Here is a 16697-nt window from a genome sequence, read left to right as displayed (position 1 = left end):
CGTGGTGATAGTTCTTGAAATTGAAATCGATGCAAACCAATCAGTTGGATGAGGGACCAGGGACCATATAAATTGACTCGCTAATAATCGAGTCAAGACAGAATATCGAAGGTCTAAGTGTTAATTTGGTTCGTTCGCTCGCTCTCTGAGATTTGCTTCCGCCTGCACGAACCAAGCAGTTAGTTGACTACTTGACTTGGATAAACGACACGGTTTCAAGTCTAACCCATCACTTTCAACATTTCGCGAGCTATCACACGGAGAGTAAGGGCACTCCCAATGCAAGACTCTATCGTAGAGTCCAAGATAATTAATTAGATATTACTCGGAAATTCCCGGAAGATACTTTGAGCTCACCTCTCTTTATTATCATCATCATGTCACGCGTCAGTCACACGCTCTAGTGCAGTTGAGCTTCAGCATCCTCGTGGTGTGTACAGCTACACGTACTACAGCCATGGATTGCTTCGTCCGCTTGTTCGGGCTGGCCATCGCCAACGCGGTGTGCATCGGCGGCACGGGCCTCCTCATCAACGCGCTCGTCGGGCGCGCGCGGAAGCCCCACAACACGAGCGACATGGCCGCGCTCTCCGTCTTCCTCGTCGTCTGGGTCAGCATCAGCGCCTGCGTCTACCCTGCCTTCTGCGGCGCGCTCTTCCCGTGGTCCGCGCTGGGGCGGCTCCTGTGCTCGCCTCAGCGGGGCCTCGCCTGGCTGCTCCGCCTGCCGTGCCGGTGCGCGCGCACGGCGGGAGCCCGGCTGCGGCACCGGACTAGCAGCGGCGGCGGCGGCGGCGCTTCTGCTGCTGCTGCTGCTGCTGCTGCCTCTAGTTCTTTGCCACGGTTCGTGGTGCGAGAGGACGAGAAGAAGGCCATGCTGCCATGTATGTGCTTGCGCGGGAGCCGCCGGTGCGGGGTGGGGCGCGGGTGGTCGCCGTGGACGACATCCCGGCGTACGAGCAGGAGGAGGAGGACGTGATGAAGCGGCCGGACGACAGCCCGTCGGAGTGCGCGGTGTGTCTAGGCGAGGTGGAGAAGGGGGAAATGGTGAAGCGGCTGCCGGGGTGCCTGCACATGTTCCACCAGCAGTGCATTGACTTGTGGCTGCGAGACCACTCGACATGCCCGGTGTGCCGTTACAACGTCTTCTCTACGGTGCTACAAGTAGCATGACGTCCTTCCTACTCATTTTCATTTTCTAGGATCTTCATAGTGACGGCCAACAACGGAAAGCTGAATATGTAAGGGCGTGTTTAGATCCTTTAGTCTCTAGACTAGAGTGTATAGCCCCTTTGATAGAGGGACTAAGACGGTCTCCAACAGCCCTTACCTAAATGTGAGATGTATTTGATGTTTTGGGTCCTACACAATAAAAAGGTCGAGCACCCAAAATTTCACTTTCCCAACAGAGGATGCAAAAAATGAAACCCACCAAGCCCCGGTGGCAGGTCCCCCATAACCGACGCGGTGCCCAACGAAGGCGCTCCTCTCCGACGATCATCGTCTCCTCCTCCTCCACCGCCGCCCCAGCCCCTCTCCATCGCCTCAGCGCTCCCCTTCTGGTTCTACCTCGCCACCGCCGCGTCCTAAATCTTAATTCTGCCCCCGGTCTCTTCGTCATGATCTCTCGGCCCTTCGCTGCCGACAGCGACTCCTTTCCCGTGCACTACTTCCTCGTCCTCCTGTGCCTTGCCGTGGGGTCCTAGTCCTCGTCGCTCTCCTCCCGTGGCCTCCATGCCACGACGCTCGACCGCCTAGGCCAAGGCCTCTCCCCACCAGCGTTGCATACCGCGCCTACACCTGCCCAGACCAGCGTACTCTGAGAGATCATGGACAACAACATCTTCCATGCCTTTGAGCACTTCGTGCAAACCGGTGAGGTCTCATACGAGGAGGAGGCGTCGCAGTCGCCGCCTAGCGGTCGCCACGTGCTCCTTGCCAGGAACCAGCCTTGCCGCGTCAGCGGTTCCCCCCTCCCCCTCCCGCGGTCCTGCCTAGCTGCACTAGCCATGAACCCACCTCGCTGCGCCAGTCACTTCTCACCACCTCCTACGGGCTCACCATGTTGACGATGCAAGCATTTGAGTTGAAGAGAGAGAGAGAGACAGACACATATCTAGGTTGCCTCTCTCCTACCCAAAATAGTTGCTCCCTTTGCTTCTTTTGTCGGATGGCGTTTTTTCACTATGCATGACTCAAAATAGGTTTGGGTAGCGGTATGCATGGCTTGTTGGAGATAGTCTAATGGCCATTACAAAGACCAAAATGCCTCTAATTAATGCACACAATCTTTATTTATTCGGCATCCCCTATCCGTGCTCCTGCGCTATCATGGCCGCTTTGCCTTGCCGCGCTGCTTGGTTAGTCCTCATGATTACAAAAATATTCATACATTACAAAATGTCCATTATTACAAACCATTTCAGCTTCACAGTTATGACCTATTAAACAAACCATCAGCCATCCAATCTCAAAATCGATTCATGTTTTGATCTTCATCACCTTGACGTATATTAGCTCCATTTCCTTGAGAAGTCGCTGCTTCATACAATGGAACATAGTTTTAGGATCTCCTGGTACGTGTCAAGGCTGGAGAAGACCTCGGCCTAGGAGTTGAGGTCCAGATTCTCCATGCGCATCCGAGGAGCAGAGAGGCCGAAGGCCGTTGGACGATATGACGATGCATAGGAGAAAAAGGCCAAAGTCGTGGTGCTGGGGATAGCCGGAGAAGCAAAGAAGCAGGGGGCGACTAGGGAAGCATTCGCCTGAGAGAAGAAGTCCCTAAAGTCGTCCCGGTGCCCATCCATGGTGGATGGTGCCGGTGAGAGATGAGATGTGACAATCTCGGGAGGAGCAGGTGCAGCAGTGGGGAGTGTAGAAGTGCATGAGAAATTAAAGTGAAAGGAGAGGAGTGCTTCGTAGGCGGCGGCAAGTGGGCAGGGTTTAGGAATGACAGGGTTCGAAAGGGGTGAGGAGTGTCTTTTTTGCCGTTTAGTCCTCTTTAGTCACCCCAAGAGACTAATGGATTAATTGGTTTAGTCACCCTATTTGGGTCTTTAGAGACTATAAGGGCTAATTTGGAAACTCGTAGGATCCCTGACTTTTTCTAGGGTGAGAAATTCATGAGTTCGTAGAGGGGTTTTCTATCTCAGCGTTGCTTCGAAATTAGCCCAAAAAGGTCAACTCTATCCAAATAAGCCCTAAATATAGGTAAAATGTAAATTGATGGGACACTAGGAGAACCTTGATCCTTTAATCCTATTTTTATCTAAAGATGTATATGCAGTACTAAAGCAGATCTATGGTACCAACAATAAGAATTCAAGTTACAATTAGCGGACGGCCAAGCAAATTACAAATATATATATATATATATATATATATATATATATATATATATATATATATATATATATATATATATTAAGCCGACCAAAACAGAAGCAGTTCTTTCCAACCATCTTTATTTTACCGTTGCCTTTTTCGTGTTTTTACTGCAATCTTGCGATCCCAACAGGCTTTGGCACCTTAACGGCCGGGGCGACATTCTAGGCATCGCCAGTACATCCTACGTCTTATTCATTGCAATTGCATTTTCTTCTATGGAAAGAGCCGAGACTGCAACTTCTTTGTGAGCGGGAGAAGTTACAGTGACAAATGTTCATTAAAATTGATGTACAATGTGGTGCATATATATGTTCATTAATTGAAATGATAGATGTTGATGTACATGAAATAATCGTGATGATTCCGACTAAATTACTAAATATACAGTATGTCACTAAGTTTATACTATATTGGTATCATACATGTGGCATGGATTCAATTTGATGAAATTGGCAGGATGAAATCTTTCAAAATTGCCATGAAACTTTCAAAAATGTGAAACATTTTCTAGGTGTGGTTCACAACAATAACCACCCCTGAAAATCAATTTCCAAGGGCAGTTAATAGTTTCTACTGCCCCTGAAAAATCCATTTCCACGGAGCAAGTTGGGCTAGGCAAGTTGAATGATGGAAATGTAAAGCAATCCGTAGGGAAATAACCACTCCTAGCAATCACTGATGGAAAGTTTCTCAAAAAAAAAATGATGGGACCACGATTGAGTTGTCACTGCAGAAGCGCTTCCAGCAATCGGGCTGTAGATGATCTCAAAGAAGGGGACACTGGGGATTTACCAAAGAAGCCATCGTATAGAGCATAATTAACAGTAGCAGATTCGATCTCTGCATCAACTTGACGTGGATCTTGATTTTCGGAAATGGAAATCTACAGCAACAAAAAATAACAGCATTAAAATTAAGCTCACTCTTCCCCCCTCCCCCCCAAAAAAAGTTGAGCTCACTCTCTACATAAATCTCTACAAGTCCCCTTTTTTATACTTTTATTTATGCACAAACTTGAGTTGTTACAATTTTTCCAGAATGCAATGATCATTCGGTTCAGTAACTAACAAAAATATAATTTAATGTTAAATATTCAAAAACTACAAAAAATGAATAAATACATCAGTAGATTAAACGGAAATCTGACTAACCAACAGAATTCCAGCTTTACTGTTAATCTTTGTTGCAATTCAAGCTTTTTGTAAACCTCAACTAAGCTTTAAGGTCTACAATTTAGAAAAGTGCTCTAGTCAGTTAAAACCAATAAGATTTGCATCCTAGTAGTAGAATTAAATATAGATTTGCATTTTTTTCATTGGATAAAAAAGGTGCCAATGTGTCTGTTTTTTCTGATTTGTACAAGTTGTCAATTCTTATGCCAATGCATTCCCGCTTTTATTCAGCAAGGTAATGTAGATAAATTTACATGACGGAAAGAAGTTAGCAGGTCATTTCCATTTAATCCTATCCAATCGAACCACCATCTATTGTCATATTTACTGTTTGAATTCCACTATTTTCTATTAGCCTCATTACCACGAAATGCTGCACATTGGATAATGATCTGACAGAAGTAGCAGTACAGACAAAAGTGAGCTCCAACCTTGACGTATCAAGTCCTAATAGAAGCATTGTTAATTCTTGTACGATGGAAGTGAATTCATTGTGGGATAGTTGTTTGTTATTTCTAAATAGTTTATACTGTCAGTATTCAACTTTGAGGAATGAAACACCGTCGAAGATTCATAATATTCACAGAATTGACTGTGACTCACCAGCATTCTTTTGGGTTCAAGCCAAGTTAAGTATATGTTTGTTCCCTGTTTGAGATTGCGCCCAAGAAAGGTATTCTGCAAGGTTGACAGGGAAGATTCTTCCTCAGCATTTGGGTTTTTTATTTGGCGAGCAATGACATCATTTAGAGCATTCACAAAGGTCTTGCCATCAACATCTCTAACAAGAATTATGCTTAATGATTTCACAACTGGTGCTGCAAAATAAACTAGTTACATTAGCACATATTACGATTCCTTAAATTTGGGGATTGATAGTTATCTCTTACCCTTAAAAATGGAGTCAAAAACAGAGGAACCGTCAAAGCTCTCAATACCAATCTTTTCTTTCCATTGCTCAGTATCAAGGCGAAGTGAGTAATCTACATAGAACGCCGCAGCATATACTTTGACAAAGAACTTATCTCTGTAACCTAAAAGTGAGATAAAAATCAAATTGTGAACTATTATAACTATAATATACATTGAAGTTAAGTCTGAAAACATAATTTTTACTTATATATCTATCTTGCACCCCTGATACTGGGAGCACAACAGTTAACTTTGAGGTTTCCCTGGCTGCTTTTTGGTTTTCCCTACAAACTTTAGCTTGAATGAGCTTATCCAAAGAGAGAGATGAGTAGATGACTATATCAAAAATGGAAGGAGGCTTCTGACTTCTTTCCTAGTTTCTTAAGAATATGACATTATTGAGTGTCCTTTTAGTTAGAGCCGATTCATTCTAGCAAACAAGCTTGATACACTATGTGAGGTTTAACCGGTTGGATAGTTAGAAAATATAACATATGATCATGAATCCAGTACTTAGATCAAAGGTACCCACCCGGCTTTACAAGAAAGCTTATTAACAGACATGTTATAACCCATTTATTCGACCACTTAAACCCTCTATTATCACAGACCAACTGAACCACAAAAGTCAGTATGAGAAAAAGGTGAAAGGACAATACGGAATTTAGTTTGATATTGACATGACAGCGAAATATACCTGTGCCAACTGCAACCAAAGGGTATGTATAGCCTGGAACCGTTAGTTCCCGAGGAAACTTCACATTTGTTGTGTCCTCAGTAACAAAAGCATCACCAACTACAGAGAAAGAAGATGGGTTGCACCATTGTAATAGTAAATATTCTTGAGAAAAAACTCAAACACGTTTGAAGAGAAAAAAATCGTGACAAGCAAACTTGAGACAGACAGTTTATCTAACAATCCTCTTTTCTAAAGCTTGAAAAGCGAAGATAGCAAGATTTGCAGCTAGATGATTGGTTGTAATTTTTTTTTAAATGTAAAGACTCCTAATCAACCAATGACAACTTATAACATATTCATATGTCAAATTTGAAGATATATATTCTGAACATTGCTATATGTGTACATGAGACTTAAGTGCAAGTCCGACAGATTGACAGTCATCAGGGGAACACCAAGAATCAGGTCTTCTGTAGATTTGACTGTGGCAACTGGCAAGAATGATTCTTTTCATACTTGATGGTGCGACCAACCTGATATTAAGGAGCAACAGAAGTTGTATAAAATACATGCATTGCTAGCTAAGATGTGCGTGCACACAAAAGGGGAAAATAAAAAGATAGATCAGGTATCAGTCCCAATCGATTTCTCCGCCCTAAAACTATTTTGGATAACAGGAATATCGCTCAGGCCAGAGATGGTAAACATGGAACAGAAACGAGTACAGAGCATAAAAGAGGATGAAAACTACTGTTAGTCGTTGCTCAGGATGTACTCTCCTAGTCTCCTGAATATAGATAACGTGAGTAGGTATGAATCGGGATATGAATTGGCAATTTCTTTTGGTTGACGTCTCAACTATTAGTTCTCACCGAAGATGTAGAAATTGAGGCCACTAGAAATTGCACCAGTTCATTCAAGAACTTAGATCTGATTCGATGACTCCACACTGTTGGATAAGTATATAAGTATGAAGCGAACGCCTTATCTCCCTCAAGAGTGCCCCAAGCAAATTCCTCCCATGCTGCATCACCAATTACTCAAATCTAACTGTTCTACTTTCTTGAACATCCAATCATTCAACATCAGTAGCTACATTAACATAATTTCGAAGAGTAAGAACCTAATAATTACCTAAACTTAGCAATTACATCCCAAGTTCGAACTGAAGGGGAAATTGGGAACCAAAACTTGCAGCAACCATAAATAGACGAGTCACAGTCACAGAGATCCTAACCTGCGCCGCCCCCCGCTGCACAGGAGACCGGCAGCCACCGAGCGCCACCGCTCCCGCTGCGCGCGACGCGGCAGGCCAATCCGCTCTTGGAGGCCGCCGCATGCGTGTGGACCCGACAGTGGGTGTGGGAGCCAGCGGCGGGAGTCATTAACGCGGGGAATGCCTGCGCGGAGGGAACGCCGGACGCCAAGCTCATCATGGCCGTTGCCGCTGCTCGCCCGGCGATCAGGGACGAAGTGAAGTGGAGACTGGAGGAGAGCGCTGGTGAGCACGGAGCAGCGAAGGATGCACGTGGCCTTATCTGCCGTGGCGTGAGCTGTGTCTCCATGAGGGGGGGCTCCTTTGCATCCTCTATCGCTTTGCATTGTTTAGTTCACTCAAAAACCAAAATCTTTTCAAGATTCTCTGTCACATCGAATCTTACAACACATACATAGAACATTAAATATAGACAAAAATAAAAACTAATTGCACAGTTTACCTGTAAATTACGAGATAAATCTTTTAAGCCTAGTTACTCTATGATTGGATAATGTTTATAAAAAAAACGAAAGTGCTACAGTTCTGAAAACCAAAAAATTTTCGGAACTAAACAAGGCCTTAGATGCTAAATTTTTTTAGATTTCGCTGTCTGTGGCAAATATTGTCCAATTAGGGCACTCACAATGCAGACTCTATTATAGAGTCTAAAGTTATTTATTATCTTGAACAATGTGGACTTAGAGTCTAAATAAGACTTGGAGTCTTATTTTTTCTGTCGCTTTCTTCAATAAATATGCTGCCACATCAGCAAAATACCATAAATAATATGTAATTAATTGTCTTGGACTCTGTGATAGAGTATTGCATTGTAAGTGCTTTTATAGATAACTAGAGTTAAAAGATTCGTCTTATGATTTAAAATCAAATTGTGTAATTAGTTTTTGTTTTTAATCTATATTTAATGTTTTATATATGTACGGAATCTTGAAAACTTTTTGGTTTTTGGGTGAACTAAGGCCTTGTTTAGTTCCCAAAAAAATTTACAAAATTTTTCAGATTCCCTGTCACATCAAATCTTTAGATGTATGCATGGAGTATTAAATATAGACAAAAATAAAAACTAATTACACAATTTGGTCGAAATTGACGAGACGAATCTTTTGAGCCTAGTTAGTTCATGATTGGACAATATTTGTCAAATACAAACGAAATTTTGGAACTAAACAAGGCCTAAATAGGAGATCCCTACTAGAGTATTTTTCTGCGACTTTGTGAAGCCAGGTCATCTAAAGACCCCACCTCACAATTTAATTTCTCTCAACTTGCCACTTCATTTCTCCACCATGTTTCATCTCTTCAGTTCTCTCTACTCTCTTTAATCTTCCTTCGTTTCAACAATTCAACTACATGTCCAATGCATCACCAAATGTCACACCCATATTTTAAGAACAAAATAGAATGCATAAAAGACTCATATGTGCCCCAGAAACAGTCGCACACATAAGTAGACAAATCTCAAATGTACCATTGCAGTGTTTATTACATAGCGGAATATAATATATCACATAGTCTCATACAAAAATGATAGCAAGATGTAAACAACGCTCTCGACGAAAGCTCCACACAGGGACACTGTTGACTGGTTGACTCCAAACCTAGTACTCATAGCGGTAATCCTCATTCCAGTCATCTTCATTATCATATCCTGAGGTGTTGGGAAATTGCAAGAGTGAGCACATATCGTACTCAACAAGTATAACTAGGGGTTCATGAGGCTCAAATAGCTGACTCCGGTTTGACTGCATTTAGCTTTTCATGGTGGATAGCATGTTCATAATTAAATAGCAATTGTCAAGGTAGCATAAATAATCCATTAATCACATGATCAAGTGTAAGCATAATTAACTCATAGCATAAACGATAATCAAATGATCATAATAACATGTTAAGCTCATCATCTTAATGTAGATGTCCCCAAGGCCGCTCCTGACCGTGAGCTCGGCTAGTATACTAGTTTTACACTCTGCAGAGGTTGTACATCTTTACCCATAAGTCATGATTTACCCTTTCGCCCGAGGTAGCTAATCTCTTAACCCCCTTCCTAGGGAGGTCGGCAGGGATCACTATGAAGCCTTTCAGTAGTTCGTCTAACATGTTAGGGCCGCAAGGTTTCCTTTGCGCGCAGATATAGATACCCCTCTTTCGAATGGCACAATGACGCGCAGCCTATACACATAGGGACAGGGGCTCGCACTATACCCAAAACGGTTCAGCCCCTCCGCCCTTTCGGGTAACCTCTAACAAGCTAGAAAAGGGCTTCATACTGAGCTAAAGCCAGAGCCATTATAGCCCTCATGGTTGCACTGTTATCCCGGGTGATCACGTACAGACAAGATCTCATACAGTTATTTGTCATTCTTTTATGTTCATTGCATAGCTATTAATCATCTTACAAGATCATGGATTATATCAAGCACTAGCACATCTAAACCAAATGCATATCAAGTCGGTAGCAAGGAATACAGGTAACAATCATCTATGATTTTGCTAAGGTCGACAAGGTGATAGCATGCATATGATATATATGTGTAGTTATAAGTGAATAGGTAACAAGGATGATCCCAAGTTATACTTGCCTTGCTCAAAGCTCTCCTGAGCTTGCTGGTCCTCAAAAGCTTGGTCTTGGTCACCAACGTACGGCTCACCGTCTATTCCCAATCATCAATCAACAACACGCAATCCAATGTAGACAATCATACACGAAGCAAACAAGATATAATTAGAACAATACACCAAACAGTGGTAAAACAAATATAAAGGTTTATAAAAATATTCTACGCAGCGCTACGATCACATAAACGTAAAGTTCACGAAAATCGGAATTAAAACGTGAAAGATATGAATTTTCTAGGATTTCCTATAGAGAAGTAAATAATTAAATGCTACTGCATAAATAAAAAGTTTCAAAATAGAGAATAAATAGTTCTAACATGTAGAGCATATAATTATGAACCTAACGCAATTTGGATGGACAAAAATGGAGTTAAAATGAATATTTTATAAGCAATCTAAGTTCAGTGGCAATTCTGTAATTAGCTGAAAATATAAACCGAGTTGAACCAGACGGGAATACGCTTTCAAACAAAGAAAACGTAATCTGTTCCAGGGCGCCAGGGACCGCGGGGTAATTAACCAATCTTTCCAGGGACTCTTTATGAAGATTCCCCGCGAACAGGTATGTTCTAATCTCGGCCGTTGATCGTCGGTTGGATGGTCACGAACTGCTCCTAGGGGTCCTCGGCGGCGGGCCGGCCGACTCCTGCTCGCCGGCGCGGCGGTGCGCCATGGGCGCCGCCGTGAAGCTCGCCGGCGTCGCCCACTTCTCGTTTCCGAGCACCAAAACGTAAACCGAGACCATGAGCGGGTAGAGAAGAGTGCCGCGAGCTCACCTAGGGGTTCGATTCGGCCGGGGAATGCGCAGGGAGCTAACGCCGCGGTGGAGAGCGAGGCGGTTTCGACGAGCTCTCGAACGCGCTATCCTAGGCAGCTAGGGTTCGGTTTTTTTGCGGCGCAGAAGGGTAAGGCGGGGTGCGGGCGGAGCTTGGGATCTTTATAGAAGCTTGCGGCGCACGGGAACAACCAATCCCGATCAACACGGGATCGGATTGGCGAGGCATCCGGCTCGGTTACGAACAAGGAAAGGGAAGGTGCCGCGCCGTGGGTCCCACCTGCCAGCGGTAGAGGGGCGGGCCCCAGATGTCGGTCAGAGGAGGGGGAAGGAGTGCGCGCGGTTCCGCCTGGGTGCTTGGTGGGCCGCGGGATTGCTGGGCCGCGTGCGGGGCAAGCAGGCCGGGACTGGGCTTCGGCTGGGCTTTTGTTTCCCCTTTTTTTTAAATTCTTTTCTGTTTTCTTTTCTCAATTCCTTTTCCAAAGAAGCTTTGAAGCAAAATAATCACAATAAAAACAGAACATACAAAAAAAACATTTATGCACCAGCATGAATGCAAATTCATGTTTCTAATTTATGGTGAATTTTAATTTGCACAAAAATTATTCATTTTGCTAGATTCAAATGCTCGCAAAAATTCTTAAATTATCAAATTAATTCCTATTAATTAGAAATCAATTTTTGGGTGTTACAAACTCTACCCCCTTAAAAGAATCTCGTCCTCGAGATTCAACGGTGCTTACTCGAACAGATATGAGTATGATTTCCTCATATCATCCTCTCTTTCCCAAGTTGCCTCTACTTCCGAATGTCGATTCCACTGTACTTTGCACATTCTGATGACTCGACTTCTGGTGACTCTCTCGGCTGTCTCCAATATTCTAACCGGATACTCCTCATAAGTGAGATCACCTTTAACAGAAAGTTCTTCCAATGGTAGTTGCTCCTCAGGTACACGCAAACACTTCTTAAGTTGAGACACATGGAACACATCGTGCACACCAGACAAACTTTCAGGCAATTCTAACCGATATGCTACTTCTCCACGCCTTTCTAATACTTTAAACGGACCAACATACCTTGGAGCTAACTTTCCCTTCATATTAAACCTCTTCACACTCCGCATAGGTGACACTTTCAGATAGACATAATCACCTTCTTCAAAAGCCAGCTCTCTCCTACGCGTATCTGCATAGCTTTTCTGACGAGATTGAGCAATTCTCAAGTTATCCCGAATAGTCCGCACTTGTTGTTCTGCATGTCTAAGCACATTTGTCCCAAACACCTGAGTCTCTCCTGTCTGATTCCAAAACAAAGGTGTCCTGCACTTCCGACCATATAGTGCCTCGAACGGTGCCATTTTAAGACTTTGCTGATAGCTATTGTTGTAGGAGAATTCTGCATATGGCAAACTCTTGTCCCAACTAGCCCCATACTGCAAAGCACAAGCTCTCAACATATCCTCCAATATCTGATTGATCCTCTCAGTCTGTCCATCTGTCTGTGGATGATACGCTGTACTGAAATTCAACTTGCTTCCCAATGAATCATGCACTGCTTTCCAAAAGTGAGACGTGAATTGAGTACCCCTATCAGACACAATCTTCTTAGGTACCCCATGCAAACAAACAATTCTCTCCATATACAGCTCAGCTAGGCGTTCTCCAGTGTACTTAGTTTTAACAGGTATGAAGTGAGCAACTTTAGTCAAACGATCTACTATCACCCATATTGAGTCATACCTTCTCTGTGTACGTGGTAAACCCACTATGAAATCCATACCCACTTCTTCCCACTTCCATTCAAGAATCTTCATTGGTTGCAACAGTCCAGCTGGCCTCTGGTGTTCAGCTTTCACTCGCTGACAAGTATCACACAAAGCAACATACTCAGCTACATCTCTCTTTAAACCATACCACCAGTACTTCTGTCTCAGATCTAGATACATCTTAGTGCTACCAGGGTGAATGGAATATGCTGACTCATGAGCCTCTCTCAGAATCATATCACGAACAACCTTCACTTCAGGAACACATATCCTTTTTCCAAACCACAATACACCATTGTCATCTATTCTGAAGCCTGGTGCCTTGCCTAGTACCACATTCTGTGCTATCTCCTTTAGTTTCTCATCTTCTAACTGTCCTTTCAATATCTCTTCCTCTAGAGTAGGAGTGACCTCAATTTCCATAGCATTTACTACAATTCCCAAGTTCAGATATGCAAATTCAGCACACAACTCCTCAGATTCAGGTGTCGCCCGAAGCTCATTAGCATATTTCTTTCTGCTAAGTGCATCAGCTACGACGTTCGCATTTCCAGGATGGTAATGCACTTCCAAATCATAATCCTTTATCAGTTCCAACCTTCTTTGTTGCCTCAAATTCAGATCTGTCTGGGTGAAGATGTACTTCAGACTCTTATGATTAGTGTATATGTCACTCTTATGCCCAATCAAGTAGTGTCTCTAAATCTTCAATGCATGAACCACACCTGCTAACTCTAGATCATGAGTAGGATAATTCAGTTCATGTTTCCTCAACTGTCTAGATGCATAAGCAACAACTCTACCTTCTTGCATAAGAACACAACCCAAATCCAGACGAGAAGCATCACAATAGATAGAGAAACTCTTACTCAGATCTGGCAAAACCAACACAGGTGCAGTAGTCAATCTCTTCTTGAACTCCTCAAAACTAGCTTGACACTTATCAGACCACACAAACTTAGCATTCTTCTCCAACAGAGCAGTCATAGGCTTTGCAAGTTTTGAGAACCCTTCAATGAATCTACGATAGTAACCAGCTAAACCAAGAAAACTGCGAATTTCACTTACATCTGTAGGTGGTTTCCAATTCAGCACATCTTTCACCTTACTAGGATCCACTGCAATACCACCATTAGAAACAACATGACCAAGAAAAGAAACTTCTTCCAACCAAAACTCACATTTACTACGCTTAGCATATAGCTTATGTTCTCTAAGTTTCTGTAAGACCAATCTCAGATGTTCAGCATGTTCTTCCTTGGTTTTAGAGAATACCAATATATCATCAATAAAAACCACCACAAACTTATCAAGATACTCCATAAATACTTTATTCATCATGTACATAAAGTAAGCTGGTGGATTGGTCAAACCAAAAGACATAACTGTATACTCATACAACCCATACCTTGTTGTGAAAGCTGTCTTTGGTATTTGCGGCGCACGGGAACAACCAATCCCGATCAACACGGGATCGGATTGGCGAGGCATCCGGCTCGGTTACGAACAAGGAAAGGGAAGGTGTCGCGCCGTGGGTCCCACCTGCCAGCGGTAGAGGGGCGGGCCCCAGATGTCGGTCAGAGGAGGGGGAAGGAGTGCGCGCGGTTCCGCCTGGGTGCTTGGTGGGCCGCGGGATTGCTGGGCCGCGTGCGGGGCAAGCAGGCCGGGACTGGGCTTCGGCTGGGCTTTTGTTTCCCCTTTTTTTTAAATTCTTTTCTGTTTTCTTTTCTCAATTCCTTTTCCAAAGAAGCTTTGAAGCAAAATAATCACAATAAAAACAGAACATACAAAAAAAACATTTATGCACCAGCATGAAAGCAAATTCATGTTTCTAATTTATGGTGAATTTTAATTTGCACAAAAATTATTCATTTTGCTAGATTCAAATGCTCGCAAAAATTCTTAAATTATCAAATTAATTCCTATTAATTAGAAATCAAATTTTGGGTGTTACACCAAATAATCAAAAGGAACTTTATTTCTCCACCTTTGCGTCATAACTTTTGTTCTTTCCACCAAGCAACAATTTAATTTGATACAGTGTGTGCCTATACGTGGGCATACGAAGGATCATACATCCTACTGCTCCACCTTGCCATCTACATGGAGTATATATATCGACAATCTTGGTGGTCAACTTGACGTTGCCAGCAACCATGATCTGCGCGCCGTCCGCCGTGCATAGCTGCAATTTCAGTGGTTCAACTCTGAGCATGCAGGAGCAGTCTGCAGTTGAGCGCCGAACATGATCATCAATTATCCGTTGATGCTTTATTTGTCCTTTTCCTGCCCTATGGTCACTTTTGGAATTTCTATCATTCATTAAGCGTGCATCGGATCATGGCATGTGTAAAATCATGGTTGAGATCACCATTGGAGACTTGGAGTTCTTTGTCATGATGTGTATGTGACTGATTCTAGATTTTTGGTCTGGTCGGGTCAATGCATATGGGATCATAGTGATTCTTAGGATTATTGGAAAATATTCATAAGAATTTTATCTCTGATCATCAGGATACCTCTGCAAAATTCATATGTTTTTTTTTGAGGAATCTAAAATTCATATGGTCACATCCTTACCAATGGAAATTTGTAGGTTCTTATGGAATCATTATCTAACTTTGTCCAAATATATTTAACAACCTCAAACTGGCGATGATCAACTTCTGACCGACTAGGTGAGTCTTTAATAGCTTTTGTCTGTTTCTTCAATTATTCACCCATGGAATCATTATTCAGTTTCATAATAATAATAATAAAAACTCTATTCGACAGTGAGAAGAGTTCTTACATCTTTTTTCAATCATTCAAATTCCCCTTTTCAGTTTAGTTTACCATATAGCAAGTGATTAAACTATTGTGCATCATGGTATTACTTTTTTTGTTTTCGCTCACTATTAGTGTTGAACAGTAAACAATTGACAAGTGGTTTCCTCACATAATCAACACTTGGAGCAGCACGGATTGACGACGTCACAAAGACTATTTTTTATAGCAATGCAATTATAGAAAGACTAGCTCATGTTAGGCCCTGTTTAGTTTTCCATCCAAAATTTTTTCATCCATCACATCGAATCTTTATACACATGTATAGAACATTAAATATAGATTAAAAAATAAACTAGTTACACAGTTTAGTTGAAAATCGCGAGACGTATCTTTTAAACCTAGTTACTCCATGATTAGCTTTAAGTGCTACAGTAACCCACATGTGCTAATGACAGATTAATTATGCTTAATAGATTTGTCTTGCAGTTTCGAGACGAATTATGTAATTTGTTTTTTTATTAGTTTCTAAAAACCTCTCCCGACATCCTTCCAACATATCCGATGTGACATCCAAAAAATTTTCATCCCCAATCTAAACAGACCCTTAAATATATATATATATGCATTATATTTCATATCGTTACATAGTAATGTCTATTGTAATTGCGAATTAAGAGCTTGATTAGGTATATACGTAACATACATTCATCAGTTGCGCAAACTATTATTGTTTAATTAATTGGAAATTAAATTTACCAGTTAACTATTGTACCATGCACAGGCTTCATACTATTGAAATCTATACTATTTTTCTAATTTTTTTATCATAAAATTCAGTTTGTTCCCACAAAGATTCAAATTAACATGTGCACAACTGCTTATTGTGCTTTTGCTATTTCTCAATCCACAAAATATTCTTCTTATTAGCATTATAAAATAACCGCAGCAACGCGCGGGGTATCATCTAGTTACCCAAATGGCCAAACCCGTAGATACAGGTGGAGATGTATGTTGATCAAGCAAAATAGCATCCCCAAACTAGCATTAGGGCTAAGTAATGAAAGAGGCAAAAGGGCAATCTCCTCCCGAGGACAAGCACCAGCATTTTGGCGTAGGAAGGAAAAAAGAAAGACAGTCTCGTCAAAAACTACATCACGAGAGATGTAAAGTCGACCTGCAGCAGGATAACACTTGAATCCTTTGTGCATATGAGTATAACCAAGAAAGACACATTTTTTTATCAAAATTGAAGTTCCTTGGAATTGTAAGGCCTAAGATTCAGCCAAACAACGCACCCAAAAGTATCCAGGAAACTATAATCAGGTACTTCTTCATGAAGATGTTCA

At 42.2% G+C, this 16697-nt stretch overlaps 2 protein-coding genes across 2 annotated transcripts; one reads left to right on the top strand and one right to left on the bottom strand.

The window, feature by feature from the left end:
- LOC8078327 lies at positions 159-1403 on the top strand. The gene has a single exon (XM_021460253.1). It carries the CDS (start codon positions 458-460, stop codon positions 974-976), a length of 519 nt encoding a protein of 172 aa, XP_021315928.1. The 5' UTR covers positions 159-457; the 3' UTR covers positions 977-1403.
- LOC8078326 (fatty-acid-binding protein 3, chloroplastic) lies at positions 3729-7724 on the bottom strand. The gene is made up of 5 exons (XM_002451823.2): positions 7385-7724; positions 6166-6264; positions 5447-5590; positions 5160-5374; positions 3729-4267 (listed from the first exon to the last, which is right to left on the bottom strand). Exons 1-5 carry the CDS (start codon positions 7710-7712, stop codon positions 4109-4111), a joined length of 945 nt encoding a protein of 314 aa, XP_002451868.1. The 5' UTR covers positions 7713-7724; the 3' UTR covers positions 3729-4108.

Source organism: Sorghum bicolor, chromosome 4, assembly GCF_000003195.3.
Source record: "Sorghum bicolor cultivar BTx623 chromosome 4, Sorghum_bicolor_NCBIv3, whole genome shotgun sequence".
NCBI lineage: Eukaryota > Viridiplantae > Streptophyta > Magnoliopsida > Poales > Poaceae > Sorghum > Sorghum bicolor.
Note: the sequence above shows the minus strand (reverse complement) of the source record. Positions and strands in the feature narration are given on the sequence as shown.